General features: G+C 50.6%; 1 protein-coding gene across 2 annotated transcripts in view; it reads left to right on the top strand.

Moving 5' to 3' along the window:
• The window catches only part of ARHGAP33 (Rho GTPase activating protein 33), a 50,174-nt gene extending 36,767 nt beyond the window's left edge, over positions 1 to 13,407 (top strand). For both annotated transcript variants that reach the window (XM_079985901.1, XM_079985900.1), the window contains 6 exons: positions 1,696 to 1,885; positions 2,247 to 2,392; positions 2,990 to 3,064; positions 4,975 to 5,535; positions 6,804 to 7,168; positions 7,696 to 13,407. In XM_079985901.1, coding sequence (XP_079842027.1) covers positions 1,696 to 1,885; positions 2,247 to 2,392; positions 2,990 to 3,064; positions 4,975 to 5,535; positions 6,804 to 7,168; positions 7,696 to 8,838 — 2,480 coding nt within the window. In that variant the 3' untranslated portion in view covers positions 8,839 to 13,407. The remainder of the gene's footprint in view (positions 1 to 1,695; positions 1,886 to 2,246; positions 2,393 to 2,989; positions 3,065 to 4,974; positions 5,536 to 6,803; positions 7,169 to 7,695) is intronic.
• The last annotated feature ends 2,583 nt before the right edge of the window (positions 13,408 to 15,990 follow it).

Genomic DNA, 15,990 nt, shown 5'->3' with positions numbered 1-15,990 from the left:
TCTGGGATAGGCAGCAGTGGCGGGGAATCATTCATGTGCAGAACAGAGGCTGAAGGCAAACGGTAACTGTTCTGGGGTTTTTTTTATTGCTGCCTTTTTAATTGTTGACTCTAGTTTCATTTGTTAGCTCCTTGGGGGCCTTCAGAGAGAAAGGCAGCCTATAAGGGGACGCAGGTGGCGCTGTGGGTAAAAGCCACAGCGCCTAGGGCTTGCCGATTGAAAGGTCGGCGGTTCGAATCCCTGCGGCGGGGTGCGCTCCCGCTGCTCGGTCCCAGCGCCTGCCAACCTAGCAGTTCGAAAGCACCTCCGGGTGCAAGTAGATAAATAGGTACCGCTTACCAGCGGGAAGGTAAACGGCGTTTCTGTGTGCGGCTCTGGCTCTGGCTCTGGCCAGAGCAGCGATGTCACGCTGGCCACGTGACCCGGAAGTGTCTCCGGACAGCGCTGGCCCCTGGCCTCTTAAGTGAGATGGGCGCACAACCCCAGAGTCTGTCAAGACTGGCCCGTACGGGCAGGGGTACCTTTACCTTTACCTTTATAAATTTTTAAGCAAACAAACAAATATTTAAAGAGCCCTGCCAGGAGGTTTGTCACCTACCAAATGAGCCGGTTTTGCAATTTGCATGGCAGGGGTAGGTGTCAGCAAGTCAAATGCTGATTCAGCTGCCAGTTTCGCTCCTCTAATGATTCAAGAAAGGTTTCTTTTCAGGCAGAATGTACACGTTTTATATGTAGTGCAGCCGGCCCTTTCATTGTACAAGATGGACCTCTTGTCTTAGGTGGTAGACTGGGAAAAGTAGCAAACTGATGCTCATCTAAGAGCATTGTGTCATCTTTCTTGCTTGGCATTGTGTTAAAACACACCTGAATGCTCCAGACCAGCAAACTGCCAAAACTTCAGCTTTTATAGAGGTGGACACACTAGCTAATGATCAATTAAGCAAGGACATTTGATTAGCAGCCCCTGCCTGCCAGTTCACCTCTTAATTCGTATGGAAGCAGTAAGGGTGTACTTAGTTTTTCACACATGATTTCTTCATCCTGGCTTTATTTCTGTTAAATAAATCATGACACGGAGTCATATGTCAGGTGTTGTTGTTCATCTGAGGTTGCAATTACCTAATGTTAAGACCTGCTAATGGGACACGGGTGGCGCTGTGGGTTAAACCACAGAGCCTAGGGCTTGCCAATCAGAAGGTTGGCAGTTCGAATCCCCGCGATGGGGTGAGCTGCCGCTGCTCGGTGCCAGCTCCTGCCAACCTATTAGTTCAAAAGCACATCAAAGTGCAAGTAGATAAATAGGTACCGCTCCGGCGGGAAGGTAAACGGCGTTTCTGTGCGCGGCTCTGGTTCGCCAGAAGCGGCTTAGTCATGCTGGCCACATGACCCGGAAGCTGTACACTGGCTCCCTTGGCCAATAAAGCGAGATGAGCGCCGCAACCCCAGAGTCGGTCATGACTGGACCTAATGGTCAGGGGTCCCTTTACCTTTACCTTTAAGATCTGCTAAGGAACAAATGATTGCTATGATGTCCTGATATGCAAAACTACATAATGCAAAGGGGGTGTACTTTCTTTTCCCTATGACTGCATGCACTCCTAATGTTGGGCAAGTGTGGGCCTGGCTGCCTGTCCGGACGGTGGGCCATGAGGCCATATCCCTCTTTGCACTCATGCAACCTGTCTCCTCCAACAGGGCGCTGCTTCCTTCCCCGACCCAAATCCCAGGTGGTCAGCTGCCCCTCCACCCGATTGCTGTCCCTGGAAGAAGCACAGGCACGGACCCAGGCCTTATGCAAGGCTACCAAGCCAGAGGCTAAGCAGGGATCCAACGATCTGCAGGGGCAAGGGAAACTTTCTTCTGTGTTGAGCTCACCTGACACCAGGTAATTGGGCTTCCATGTACAGGTGCAGTATACCTCTAAACATCAGGTGCTGGGAGCGAACAACAAGTGCGTTTGCACCACTCCGATGCCCTGCTTTCCAGTTGATGGTGGAGTAAATAGACCTCACCCTGATCCGGGGAAGCACTTCTTACGCTACTGTGAAGACCATTGTCAGATTGCTGTGTGCGATGACCCTTCGAGAGCTGATGTTTCAGAGGGAAGTGGGTTGTAGGTTGTTTTTTATTTTGTAACTGCAGTGACAGCAGCCAACTGGGACGGCTCTCTGCAATCTGGCACAGGCTCGGACTGCTTAGCTGCCGGAGCTGGTGGCCTCAGGCTGACCTGTCTCTCCCACCTGCAGGCAAAAGGCAGAAAGTAATGGGAGGCTGCGGAAGACGTCAGGTCCTAGCTGGAAGGCCTTCTTTGCCATTGGCAAAACGCCAGTCACGTTTCGCAAGAAATCACACCGCCTTGGAGACCTTTTTGGGCTTGGAGAGTCTCTGCCAGGTGAGAGACCTGGTCAACACCCGATCGTGGGTTGCTTTCTTCATCCATGGATTTTCGGGACAGTGTGCAGATCAGGAGAGGCTCCTCTAATCTGGGAGGGGCAAGGTGGTGGTGAGGCCAGAGTTGTAGCAGCACTGGGTTTGCTCCACTAGCGTGTTCACACAGCCCAGACCTTGCCACTGCTTCACTCTTCCTGGTAAGTTGCAGTGGTTCCACTGCTGGGAGGCTGTTGCACCACCCTGCCAGGCAAGTGGCAAAAACGTATTACAAAACAACAGGGAAGTGTGGATAAGCCCCCGGTAAGCACTCTTAAGGGCTAGAAACTTGCTTTGTTTTTAAAAAGAAGCTGAGATACACAGATGCTCAGTTCTGCACCAGATAATAAATTCCACAGGTGTGGTGTGCTTGCCCGGTGTACAATATATACTGCCTGGGAACCTGAAACGAAGTCCTCCAACTAGCATTCCTCTATGGCTTTATATTTATCCCAGAGTGGATAAAGCTTGTTTCATGGGTGAGGATTGGAAGAGAGATTGAGACCTTGAGATAAGGCCCTTTTCAGTTAATCACCTACTTCCTTGTCCTGTCTTGTTTCAGGGGGCCAGCCTGAGACTGTCACCTTGCGATCAGCCAAGAGTGAGGAGTCCCTGATATCGCAGGCCAGTATTGCAGGTAAGAGGAAACCTCATAGGCTGGGACATACGGGGAGGTGGGGGCACCAGGGGCTGCCACCAGGGCTCTTTAGGGAGGGAGCACAGCATATAAACTCAGTAAATAAGACAGAATAATAGCTGCATAGACTGCCAACCTTCCAGGTGACTTTTGCCTTTGAAACAGGTGTGGAGAAACTGTGGCCCTCCAGATGTTGTTGGAACCTAACTCCCAGCAGCCCCAGCTCTCACTGGTCAAAGATGATGGGAGTTGTAGTTCATTAACATCTAGAGTTCCCCATCCCTGCTACAAAAACAGGTTGCACAAACCTACCTTTAGACTTGCAGCTGGGAGCTGCATTCATTCCCTCTGCTGGACAAACAAGCAATCTGAGCACAGGTCTACATGGTAGGTTTCTGTGGCTTCTGTTCATGGCTTTAAACCTGATAGGTAGGGAGCCAGCAGCTGGTGGTGCTTTGCCCGTGAGGGTCCTGCCACCATAATCACTGGCCAAAAAGATCATAGCAACATAAGGAAACTGCCTTGTGCCAGCCATTTGCCAGACTGCTTGGCCATCAAGTCCAATATTGTCTATTCCAGGACTGGAGGACCTGTTGCTGGACTCCAAATCCCATCAGCCCCAGCTAGCATAGCCAATAGTCAGGGATTATGTAGTCCAGCCACACCTGGAGGAGAACAGGTTCCCCTCCCTGGCCTACTCAAGTGGCGCCTGCTACCTAGCCATGCCAGGTATTGAAACCGGCACTTTCTGAATGCAAAGCATATGCTCTCCCATTGAGCTGTGGCCCTTGCAAAGGGGCAGCCTTGTATGCTGAAGCTCTACAGGATGTAGAAAGCAGGGCTGGGCGATATCTGGTTTCCACCAGCTCAACGTTGCGATATACCGATATATCACAAGGTCTGAAATAAGGATGGAGCTTTGTAGAGGCACTGGCTGGCTTCAAGGTTTTCCCTGCATTGTGATTTTTGCTGGCACCTGCTGTTGTGATTTGCTGCCCCCTTGCAAGAGGCAGGGAAGAGCTGAGCTGGCAGAGTTAACAGGGGCTGCAGCGAAACATTGGCTAGTTTCACAATTTGCCCCGCATTGTGATTTTTTGCATTGCACACATACACACGCATATCGTGATTCACGATACATTGCCAGGTCAGAAATTATGAAAGTGATAACACAATATTGACCCAGTTTGGGACGATATATCTCCCACCCTAGTGGAGAGTTTCAGGCTTGCACCCATTGCCTTTCAGGGGGGAATCTCTAACAGCACACCTGTATGCAAGCAGCCAGTTCCCCAGAGGCAGAAGTATAGACCACATAACATGGGTCTTGAAAGACCTACTTTGGCTCCCAGTACGTTTCCGAGCACAATTCAAAATGTTGGTGTTGACCTTTAAAGCCCTAAATGGCCTTGGCCCAGTATACCTGAAGGAGCGTCTCCACCCCCATCGTTGTGCCAGGACGCTGAGGTCCAGCGCCGAGGGCCTTCTGGCGGTTCCCTCATTGCGAGAAGCCAAATTCCAGGGAACCAGGCAGAGGGCCTCCTCGGTAGTGGCGCCCGCCCTGTGGAACGCCCTCCCATCAGATGTCAAAGAGAACAACAACTACCTAACATTTAGAAGACATCAGAAGGCAGCCCTGTTCAGCCAAGTTTTTAATGTGTGACATTTTAATGTATTTTTAATCTTAGTTGGATGCCACCCAGAGTGGCTGGGAAATCCAGCCAGATGGGCAGGGTACAAATAACAAATTATTATTATTATTATTATTATTATTATTATTATTATTATTACCCTGTGTGGTGCTGAGCCTTGCCCCTTTCCTCTCGGATGTGCATCCGGTGGGTGACAGTGGGCCAGGGAGTTGCATGTCCTTTACCTGTGTGGGTTTTCTCCTTTCTCGGTCCGTGTCCTAGGCCTCCCCAAGCTGCCCTGCTTGCCACGTCCACACTCCAGCAGCGATGCCTTCCCCACCCTCAAACCGTGCCGCTCATGCTCCTCTCTGGGCTCCTCCGTGTCCGGCCGTGGCGAGGGTGTGGCGGCTGGGGCGGCAGATGTGGCCGCCCGGCGCCGCTCCTCCTGGCTGGAAGGCGACTCAGAACTGGACTCGGAGCTGGAGCTCAGCCCCCCTGGCCTCCGCGGCCTGGACTTCGACCCGCTGACCTTCCAGTGCAGCCCCCCGGCTCGGCAGCCCTCGCTCTCGGACGACTCCGGGCCTCCGAGCCCTGGGCGGGCGCTCTCTCCCTGCTCGCCCCCCACGATCGGCAAGGATACATCGGAGCCGCTGCCTGTCTCCCTCCCTGAAGAGATGCTGGAGATGTTCGCCGGGGGCGAGGCCAGGGGCCCCGGCAGGCATGCCTCTCCGCCGCACATGATCTCAATGCTGCTGTGTGCTGCTGGTGGGCAGCTGAGCGACAGCTGCGAGCGTGAAGTGCGCTGCAAGATCACGCAAGCCAAAGGCTGCACGTCGCCACTCAGTAAGTGTTGGTGCCTTGTGGGAGTCGGTTGGTAATTCTCCTCAGCCAGGGTGATGTATCAACAGAGTACATGGAACCCCTGGAGAGTCTTCAGAGATTTCTTGCTCCCAGCAGAACATCTTCTTCCACACCATTCAAAGTAACAAAGTGTGTATTGTCTCCAGACACGAGAGAAAGCTAAACTATAGATAAACTGCTATGTACAGTTATTCTGGTCTTGTGCTATATACCTGAAGGAGCGTCTCTACCCCCATCGTTCAGTCTGGACACTGAGATCTAGCTTTGAGGGCCTTCTGATGGTTCCCACACTGCAGGAAGTGAAGTTACAGGGAACCAGGCAGAGGGCCTTCTTGGTAGTGGCACATGCCCTGTGGAATGCCCTCCCGTCAGATGTCAAGGAGATAAATAACTACACAGTATTTAGAAGACATCTGAAGGCAGCCCTGTATGAGGAAGTTTTTAATGTTTTATGTTTTATTATGCTTTTGTTTTTGTTGGAAGAGTGGCTGGTGCAACCCAGTACAATTAATATTCTTATTCTTATTCTTATTCTTATTCTTATTCTTATTCTTATTCATCTAACACTACTGCATGAAACCCACAGCCTCTTCCGCTGACTTTCCACAGATTCAGAGTTAGACCCTGACATGCAAACACTACATCATCAAGGCAAAACACACACACAGAGGACATAATGAAAGCAATGCCCTAGAGACAACTATACAAATCTCTACACATAGGCATATTTCCTGAACCAATGGGAAGGTGAATGACTCAGCAAATCATACACCCAGCGTCGCTGGTGTTGCTATGGTAACCCAGTGCACCTGGGACCCTTATCTCAGACCCTCCAGGTGTGGGGGATGTACTTCCCAAGGCATGAGCCCAAGCACTGTGTAATTTAACCCATTGTTCAAATTCTGCCAACAGTAAGGACCGTTTACTTACTGCTGTTATTACTTTGAAGTAGTAGCGGGGCAGCCTTTGCCCACCTGGTGCCCTCCAGACTTTTAGGACTACAACTCCTACCGGTCCAGGCAGCACAGCTGACGGACAGGGATGATGGGAGTTGTGATCCAGCAACATCTGGAGAGCCACAGGTACCACATCCTGCATTCATCAGGAACCTCCTTGTGCTCCATCCTGGAAGAGGAGCAACAACCAGTTATAAGTCTTTCTGTTGTGCTCCTAGTCCTGGAAAGCTGCTTCACTACCCCAATGGGAGGGCCGGCTCTAATCTCTCTCCCTTTCCTTTTTTTCCTATTCAGGTCCGAAGGCTGAAGCAGCTCCCAACTCCCCCAGCGTGCTGTCCGTGCTGCGGCACATCCCGCCTCCGCCTCCCCCCAAGAACCCAGCTCGGCTGATGGCGCTGGCGCTGGCCGAGAGCGCCCACCAGGCGGCGCTGCAGCAGAAGCGCCAGAAGCAGGCCGGTCGCGGGCAGCGAGAACCCCGGACGCATTTTCGCCGCTCCCTGTCGCTGGAGTGCAAGGCAGGAGAGATGACGAGTGGAGCGCGGGCGCTCTACTCCATGGTGCGCCCCAGTCCCAAGGCCCCTGGTCCCTCAGCCCTGCAAGGCCAGGCCAGGGGCAGGAGCATTGGCAGCCAGTTCCGCAGCCGCCAGGGGGAAAACCAGGTGAGGGCCTTCTGGGTTCCGGAAGCGCTGGGCTGTCGTGAGAACTTACGAGGGCTCCTGGAACACTTCTTGGACATTTAAGAGGGGTGTATTATTTAATAGGGACGCAGGTGGCGCTGTGGGTTTAACCACAGAGCCTAGGATTTGCCGATCAGAAGGTTGGCAGTTCAAATCCCCGCGACGGGGGTGAGCTCCCGTTGCTCGGTCCCTGCTCCCGCCAACCTAGCAGCTCGAAAGCACGTCAAAGTGCAAATAGATAAATAGGTACCACTCTGGCGGGAAGGTAAACGGCGTTTCCGTGCACTGCTCTGGTTTGCCAGAAGCAGCTGAGTCATGCTGGCCACATGACCCGGAAGCTGTACGCCAGCTCCCTCGGCCAATAAAGCGAGATGAGTGCCGCAATCCCAGAATCAGCCACGACTGGACCTAATGGTCAGGGATCCCTTTACCTATTATTTAATAGACTTGATATTTCTACCCCAGTCCTTAATCATGACCCCACCTCCCTTGCTTTTATCTCTCTCCAGGTGCCTCTCAGCCAAGCGTCCCCCCCGAGCAGCTCGGATTCCTTTTCCCCCTACCGGAGGGTCCTTGCTGACCTCGCCCAGAGAGACCACCCGTCGCAGTCCTTCTCAGATTCCTACCACCTGTCCTCCCCGTCTCCTGCCTCACCAGGTGCCTACAGCTTCCGCCACCAGCCGCCTCCCCTGTCTGTGCCCTGCCCTGCCCCCCGTCAACCTCTAGACGCCTACCCCTTGCCCAGCCAGCCTCTTGCCCCGCCAAAACCCCCGCCTCCTCCGCACTTCCCCTTAGCCGCCGGCCACTTGCCCCTCAAGAGCAGGCCTCCTGTTTTCCAGGCCTACCTCCCGGACCACCAGCTCCGGCACCATGGCCGTTTTCCGGCCTCCTCCCGGGTGGGGGTCAACGGGACCCCCCCTCCTCCCCAGCTGGAGCACGAGAATCTCTACTATGAGATTGTGGGGGAGCCTCCTGCATACCCAGGCTTGGCACGACCCTGGCCTTCCTGCCCTCCCCCGGAGTATTTGGCCACCTTCAACGCTTCTTACGGGGTTTTCGAGCGGCCGTGGCGCCAGCCCCTCCTCCCCCCAGCGCCCTCCTCCCTCCAGCCCATCTTAAAGAACCCCCGGGCGCACGCCCAGCCCACGCCTCCCGTGACAGTCCGCCAAGAGCCAATCTACGTCAACATACCCTTCCCTGAGCCCCCGTCCACCACCCCTCCGCCCTCCCCGCCACCTGAAGCGGCACACCCCCGGAGCCACTCTGACCCCGGAGCCCCTCAGCCTCTCTCACACCACAGCAGACCTCCCTTGCCTCAAAAGCAGAGGCTCGGCTGGGGGTATCCGGCCACGGGGCAGTACCGCCACCTCATGGATGCTTTGCCCTGCAGCCGTACGTTGTTGCAGCTCTACCGCCCGCCTCCGGCCTGCTGGGGCCGCTCCCCCTACGGCCCGGAGCCCATCATCACCTATGACGGACCCCCTGCCCGCCCGGGGAGCCAGGCCTCGGCACCCGCCTCGTCTCTACGGAAGCTGGATGAGTCTCCGCCGCAGTACGGCAACGTGGAGAGGAGGGAGGGGTCTCCGTCTGGGTGCTACCTGGGGCCCAGCTGGACAGTGTACACAGAGGGCCAGACGCACAGCTACTGCTGAGAAGGCCGCCAGGCTTGGATTCTCGGGGCTGGGCTCCGGGTCCTTGCCCCCTCCTCTCCCCCACCGGTGTTTATGGAATTATATTGTGGTACTGTTTGCTGTGGGGAGGGCGCAGGGGGAGGGGATGTGGGTGTTGGAAGGAAGGATGTGTCGCTATCGGTCCCAGGAACGTTGTGCCCAGGCCCCTCGCTGGCTGCTGCGCCTGCCTGTTTTGAGGACTGGCCTGTGGTTTTGTTTTGAGAGCACACAGATCTCCAAAGGCAGCTGTGGAACCCTGCATGATGTCCCCCACACTTCGACCGGCATGACATCATGGCAGAGCCTTTGATCACATCGTTTTAAGCCTCTTTTTCGCCATAATGGCTGTTTATGTTACGCTCCATGCTACATCTCTTGTCGTCGTCGTCCCCAAAATCTCCACTGCCAGCAGTGGATTCCTAGCACCTCCAGAGGAGGTCCTTCATCTCCAGTGCAAAGGGGCACAGTGATGTGTCTGAACCCCACCCTTGGGTGACGTCAGCTGGTTTGCTTCGGTAACACTGCCCCTAAGACATCGCCGGCAGGTGATGTCTAGGGGAGCCGAATGATGAGGCTGGCGGTGCTCCTGGAGGTGCAGTTCCCTGAGCTGGCACAGTGGGGCGCTGTTCACTTAGCTATGCTATTGCGTGACATCGCTGGGTGATATCACAGGCTCTTTGAAAGCTGGGGATGGACGGCACACTGATCACTCCCCTTAAGAAAAAAATCGAGTATTTCCATCCAGGATGAGTTCTAACTTTTTAACTGTTGTTTTAACCCCATTAAAACATTAACAGCACCCACCCACTCCCCTTTCTACTGCTTTCCCAGTTCCTGGCGAGACAGCAAGGCACAAGACTCTTGGTTTCTTGCATATGTGCCAGGGGGTACAAGGTAGCTTTCGTTAGAGTAATGTGACTGGGCAACCTCCTGCTTCCTGTTCCCAGACCATGTGTTTGTGGCTTTCAAGCCAGGCAGACTTTGGCGCTCCAGAAACTTCAGGGACGGCAGGCAGGCAAGGGGAAGGTCAGCTACACATTTGTGAGTTTACTTAGGATTGGAGGGTCTTTGTATATCGGTTTGCGTGTGTGGGTTTGTTTCTTTTAGTGGAAGGTAAGATGCATGTGTGCTTGGCATGGGATGCTTATGTAAATTTGTGTGTGTGTGTGCGTGTGTGTTTGGGAACTGGGTTTGTGTGTGCCTGGGAGGACATAGAGTTGGGTATCCATGTCTATATGGTATGTGTGTTGTGTTGTCTGGAATTGGTGGGTGTGCGTGTGTATGCGTCTGTGATGTTTGTATATATTTCACGGGACAGTATTTTAGGTATGTGGGGTGGGAGGAAGGAGGGAGGGGAATCTATGCCTTATTCCCCTTTTGACCAATCACACCTTGATGCAAGGGCACAGGTGACACGCCCCATGCGATTCCCACTCCACAAAAGCACTTTTGTATGGCCTGTAGGCTTCTTTGGAATCCTCATGATGTCAGATTCCTTTTTTTAATTTTAAGGAAGAAAAACAATTACTGATGGCGATTCCTGCCCCCACATCACTGGGGGGGGGGGGAATCAGAACACTGCCTGAGCGCGATGCAGACAAATTGCACACGCATTTGGGTCCTATTGATTTCAATCAGAGTAAAGCTGAGCATGCCGTTAACACTCCCCCACTGAACTCTGTGTGACCTCAAAGTCATGCCCTGCTTTTAACTGCCTGATCCTACTGCATGTTTACTTGGAAGTCAAGTTGTACTTGGCTTGATGGGACGTGCACATAGGATTGCAGCCTTAACCTCGTCTTTTCAAAGCCACTTTTCAAAGGTTCTGGATTCCCTCGTGAGGTTTGGGATCAGCCATATCTGGATCTTGGCCACCCCAGCTGGCTGGCATTCTCTTGTGGTGAGATCCAGGTCTTCCCTCTACATTACCAGGCACCGGCCATCTTAAAGCAGATGATACTCGTGTATGTATAAAATGATATGCAAATGACTTGGAAATAATTCTCCACCTCTAATATGGTTTTCAGTGTGAAACGTGTGCCCTAACTTAAGAGTTTCGGATCCAGGACTGATGGACAGTTGAACCTTTTGTTTTAACTGCAGAAACTGCACTAATCTTGCTCTTTCTTTCTTTCTTTCTTTCTTTCTTTCTTTCTTTCTGTACTACTGCTGTGGCAATGACTTCCAGACTGCCCCAGGTCCTTTACCCTCTTCTATTTCCTAGCTTTACATAGGAGCAGTTCATTGCAGGCTGCTTCTTGTGTTGCATTGCAAACATGTGTGAGCACATTCCGAAAAAACTGGTGTCTAAAAACCCACGTAAAGCATGGTGCTGGAACTGAAACCAGTGGCCCTGGTCTGTGTTGGGGTGGAAAGTCTTTGGGAGTTTTCGCTGCATATTTATTTGCTACATGGGCAGAGCAGTCCTGTGGCCCCTTGGGAAGGGCATCTCAGAGGCCATGGGAATCATCTGGTTTCCATTTCCAAGGATGGAGAGATTGAGAGGGAGTTCTGAACTGGGGAGGGTGTGAACCAAAGGAAGTCACCAGAATACCCTACAAAGAAGAGAATAAATTACACCAGCTCCGTAGGGATGGGGGAGAAATTTGATTCAGTTTGCGTTTAGAGCCAAATCTATCAGATATGCTCTTTCCAAAACAATAAGAAAACTGAAACATAAAAATGAATACATTTGTGAAAGAGACATACAAAAATGCATTGAATTAGGAGAAATTGTTTGCAGAATTGTGTGTATTAGGGCTTGTCCACACATGCACTTTTCCTGTGCCTAGAAAGCCCAAGCCCAAGAGGTTTTCCACTTGCCCTGCCATTTCTCCTGGGGAAAACCCACTCTTTAAGCGTTGATCTGAGCAAATATCAATCCACGGAAATCCCAATTGATGTTTGCTCTGATTTGACCCTGAAGAGTGGGTTTTCCTGGAGGAAAGTGGGGGGACAAGTGGAAACCGTATACAATGATTATTCTTAGAAGAAATCAGCACTAACATGCTGGTGAATTTTCACACTGATTACTTTTTAACTTGAAAATTGCTGAACAAATGTGGAGAACCGAATTTAAGATTGGAGAAAAGGAGAAATGGAGAGAACCAAAATGGACAGATCTTTCAATCTCTTGCCAGTTCAGGAGCTGGTGTGTTTTATTGCTTTTTTATTTAATCTCCCTGGAGTAATGGGATGGAATTAGTTAAAAACAAACCAACCAAAAAGCAGAAAAGGACAAAGGAGCACAGCAGAACCTCTCCAATCTCATTTCTGTTGGATGTTGGATCAGGCAGAAGAACTGCCTTTAGTCCTGTCCCCCACAACGCAGAGCCTTAGGATTGCAGCTCGGATGTCTAAAATTTGGGGGATGCTCATATTCACAAGTAAATGCTAATAACCCAAGATGACTTTTGAGAATGCCCGAATACACATTTCAGACACAGACAACTGCTGATAGCTGTATTTAGATGTGTTCTAGCCATGCACAGCTTTTGCCTGGGTCTGCTGATGTGCCTATGTAAATGTGACAAAATTTTGGGCATTCACAGCAGGATCATCATAAAAATATATACCTTCCATGGGAGATCAAGGTGCATATTGCTGTTCTGAACTTCTGGGGAATTAGATTGTAGATGTAGGTGCAGTTTCGGGGCAACCACTGTGCCTTTCAAATAGAATGTTCTGTGCAACCCTGAAAATGATTCCTGACCTGGGAGACCGACTATTCAATTGTACATTTGGCAGGAAAATGGGTGAGACCTACTTTGGCTGGGCCGGACCTGCAGCAGAGCGAAGTGGCATTTATTTATCAAATAGGCTATCCGGATGGTTCACAACCCATTTCTGAGATGGTAGAGCGGACTGTACCACCACAGATTGCAGGTGGGATGTGTCTGGGGTGTCCCATTTTTGTAACAGTCCCCTATGTGAAAAATCAGAGTGGCCAAATGCAAAAGAGGAAGAGGGCTCCTGCGCCTTTAAGAGTTGTGTAGCCGATTTCAGCATGTGTCGCTTGCCACACGCACAACTCTCTTGCATTACATCTGGCCACTCTAATGGAAAAAATTGTAAGTAGAAAGTAGCACAACGGAAAACAGGCTGTGCAAGGAATTGCCTCCCTGATGCGCCGGTTTTCTTCCTGCATTTCATGGGTAAGCATTTAACAATGGTATTCCCCACTTGTGGCTTGAAGTGGTGCAGTTATCTCACTCCCCTTGGCATTCTACCACCTCGTTTTGCTGCCTGCATGCAAACAAACAAAACACCAAGGGATTGCTTCCTATTGTTTCCTCTGTGTGATGTCTCCCAGGGTCTGGCATCAAAGGGTTCTGGGGAGGGGAAGGGGCAGTCCCACAATCTCTGATGCTGTGAAGCTGTCACTGCCACGTGTGTCTGTGCCTGTGTTTCTAAAGGCCAGCATTTACTCACTACCCTGATGTGCTGCATCCTTCTTTTCGGATATGAATCAACCTCCCTTTCTTCCTGGACTCTTGTACTAAATGGCTTAAAACAAAACCAATTAACAAATAAAGGCAAACTGGCAGCTTGGGCATGTGGTCTCTCTGCTTGCAAGGAGACGGATGGGACAAAACAGGGCTTGTGTCGCTTGGGGTCATGTTCATCTTCATCATCATCTTCATCATCATCATCTTCATCATCATCATCATCTTACTACTGAAATTTAGATCCTGCACTTCTCTTTAAGGAGCCCAGGGCGGAAAAACACATCAACAATACAATACAATACAATTTAAACTTCTAAAAACAACCTTCTAAAAACCAGTTGAAAGCCTCCAAAAACAATCACATACTCTTGCAGCTTATAATTTCAGGGTTGCCAGATCTTTCAGCCACCAAATGCATGGGTAAACAGGAATGTTTTTGGATTCTTCCTAAAGGTTAAGAATGTGGGAGACAGATGAACCTCTCTAGTGAGGCTATTCCACAAACACGGAACCACCACCAAAAAGGCCCTGTCATGGGTTATCACCAACCAGGTCTCCAGGCCTCAAGCCTGCCTAGGGGTTGCCTCTGGGCCTACGCCAGCCAAAGTTATCTGCTCAGAGGACATACCAACCCAGAAGCTAGACACGAACATTCCTTTCTCTTTAGAAATAGCCAAGCAGGCACATGAAACTCCTGTCTCCACCCAAATGCAACCAGGTCCGATACGATCAGGTGACTAAACCATATGACACCATCCACACATTTGCACCAATAGACCAGGGATGTCAGTGGTACTTGGCCGCAGCTCAATTTTGCTGTTGGTTTCCTTTTATCAATTCCGGATGTTGAGGGTGAAATAGGAGGTTGGTCATAGTTGTTTCCTACACACCACCACCAAACAGTGAGGCTAAGTGGTGGGTTCCTCAGCTCAACATCTATTTCACTATATATGGTGAGAGGAGTAGGCCCAACGATGACCAGAAGTCAAGGCCATTTCCAAGGGGAAGAAGAAGGAAGCCATACCATCTCCATTCCTCTTCTTGTGGATGACTTCCAGGATTTGCTGTCTATGTGCCCTTGGTAGTTGGTGGTTTTTGTTTTGTAAAGTTCAACACATGCTCCTTCATGCACTGTCTTATGAACACCTGTTATTTTTAGAGCGCACCCAGATGTTTCCTCTCTGGGCAGTTTCCCAGGTCAACGGGGGATGAATTTTCATGCTGTTTAAAGTTTTGTAAAGTCTGCTGGCTAGTTTCCAGAGAGAGCTTTTTATAGTATCTTTTAGCCTTTTCACACATTGCAGTCATTTATTATTATTATTATTTTAATGAAGAATGTGTGTTTAGAACATAGGCTGCATGTACGCAACACATCTAAAGTGCGTGATTTGCCCCAGAGAACCCAGGGAACTGTAGATTGTTAATGGTGCTGGGAATTGTAGCTCCATGAGGGATAAACCACACTTCCCATGATTCTTTGGGGGAAGTCATGGGCTTGTTGTTGTTTAGTCGTTTAGTCGTGTCCAACTCTTCGTGACCCCATGGACCAGAGCATGCCAGGCACTCCTGTCTTCCACTGCCTCCCGCAGTTTGGTCAGACTCATGTTTGTAGCTTCGAGAACATGGGCTTACATGCCTTAAATGCCCTTCCCTACTTTAACCATCTATTTGGCACAAAATGAGCTCTGATGACACAGTGTTGTACTTCTTTACTTACCCACCCAGCCTTGCTGCAGACTACCAAAGAGTGACATTAGAAAAACAATTTCTAAAACTGGAGGACTGATTCACACATGTTCTAGACAGCCCTTGGTGTAGGAAGTGACCTGGAAGTTCTAGCACCGGTCTTTACAACCTGTGATAGCAGGTTCACACATGCCCATTAACGCTAGCTGCCGCAGTCACCAAATGCAGAGTACACCAAGTGAAACCCAGTTTAAAGAAGCCCAGGGTGGCATTCTCCGATCGCCCTCCCTCCATTTTACCCTATCAGCCACATTGTGGTTTAAGATAAAAGATGGTGATTTGCCCAGGGTCACTCTGTGAACTTTGTAGCTGGCTCTTAGGGGCTGAGCCTGCAGGTTTGGTGGTGCTTGGGATGAAAGTGGGCCCCCAGCCAGCACAGTTCCTTGGCAAAGACATGTCACAGCATCCTGGGAAAGTAAGAGAGGAGAAGGAATTTGGAAAGAGGTAATCGAGTGAGTCATGCCTCTTCCCTCAAGAGGGATGTAGTTTTCTGCTCAGGGCAGGGAAGGGAGACGCAAAAGAGAAGGGAAGTAATATGACCGTAAGACCAGTTGTATAATAAAGTTGGACATTCATTTTGCTAACTTCAGTTTCAAACTGGAAGTAGGTGGGACCTGGCTGGCTCCAGTTTGGTACATCATCCCCATACACTTAGGCGTACTTTTTTTAAAATATATATTTTTAATTGAATGCCAGGTTCTGGTTTAGCTGAAGGTGGACAAATAGGGCTGTTAAATCTGTGTGCTGTGATGACTAGGGATGTGAAAAAGGCATCGTTTTCTGTGCCATCCTATGTCACATGCACCTGTGCTTTCATTCTGCTGCAGTTCTGCTTCTGACAAAAGCTATTGTTATTCATCTTGCTGTCTACTGTGGCAGAATTTTACCGTTCAGTACAAATGAAACGCAATGCAGATGTGTGTGTGTGCGCACACAAGCA

This window comes from Podarcis cretensis (genome assembly GCF_951804945.1).
Source record: "Podarcis cretensis genome assembly, chromosome: 8".
Classification (NCBI taxonomy): Eukaryota; Metazoa; Chordata; class Lepidosauria; order Squamata; family Lacertidae; genus Podarcis; species Podarcis cretensis.
This window is presented reverse-complemented; position numbering and strand designations above follow the sequence as displayed.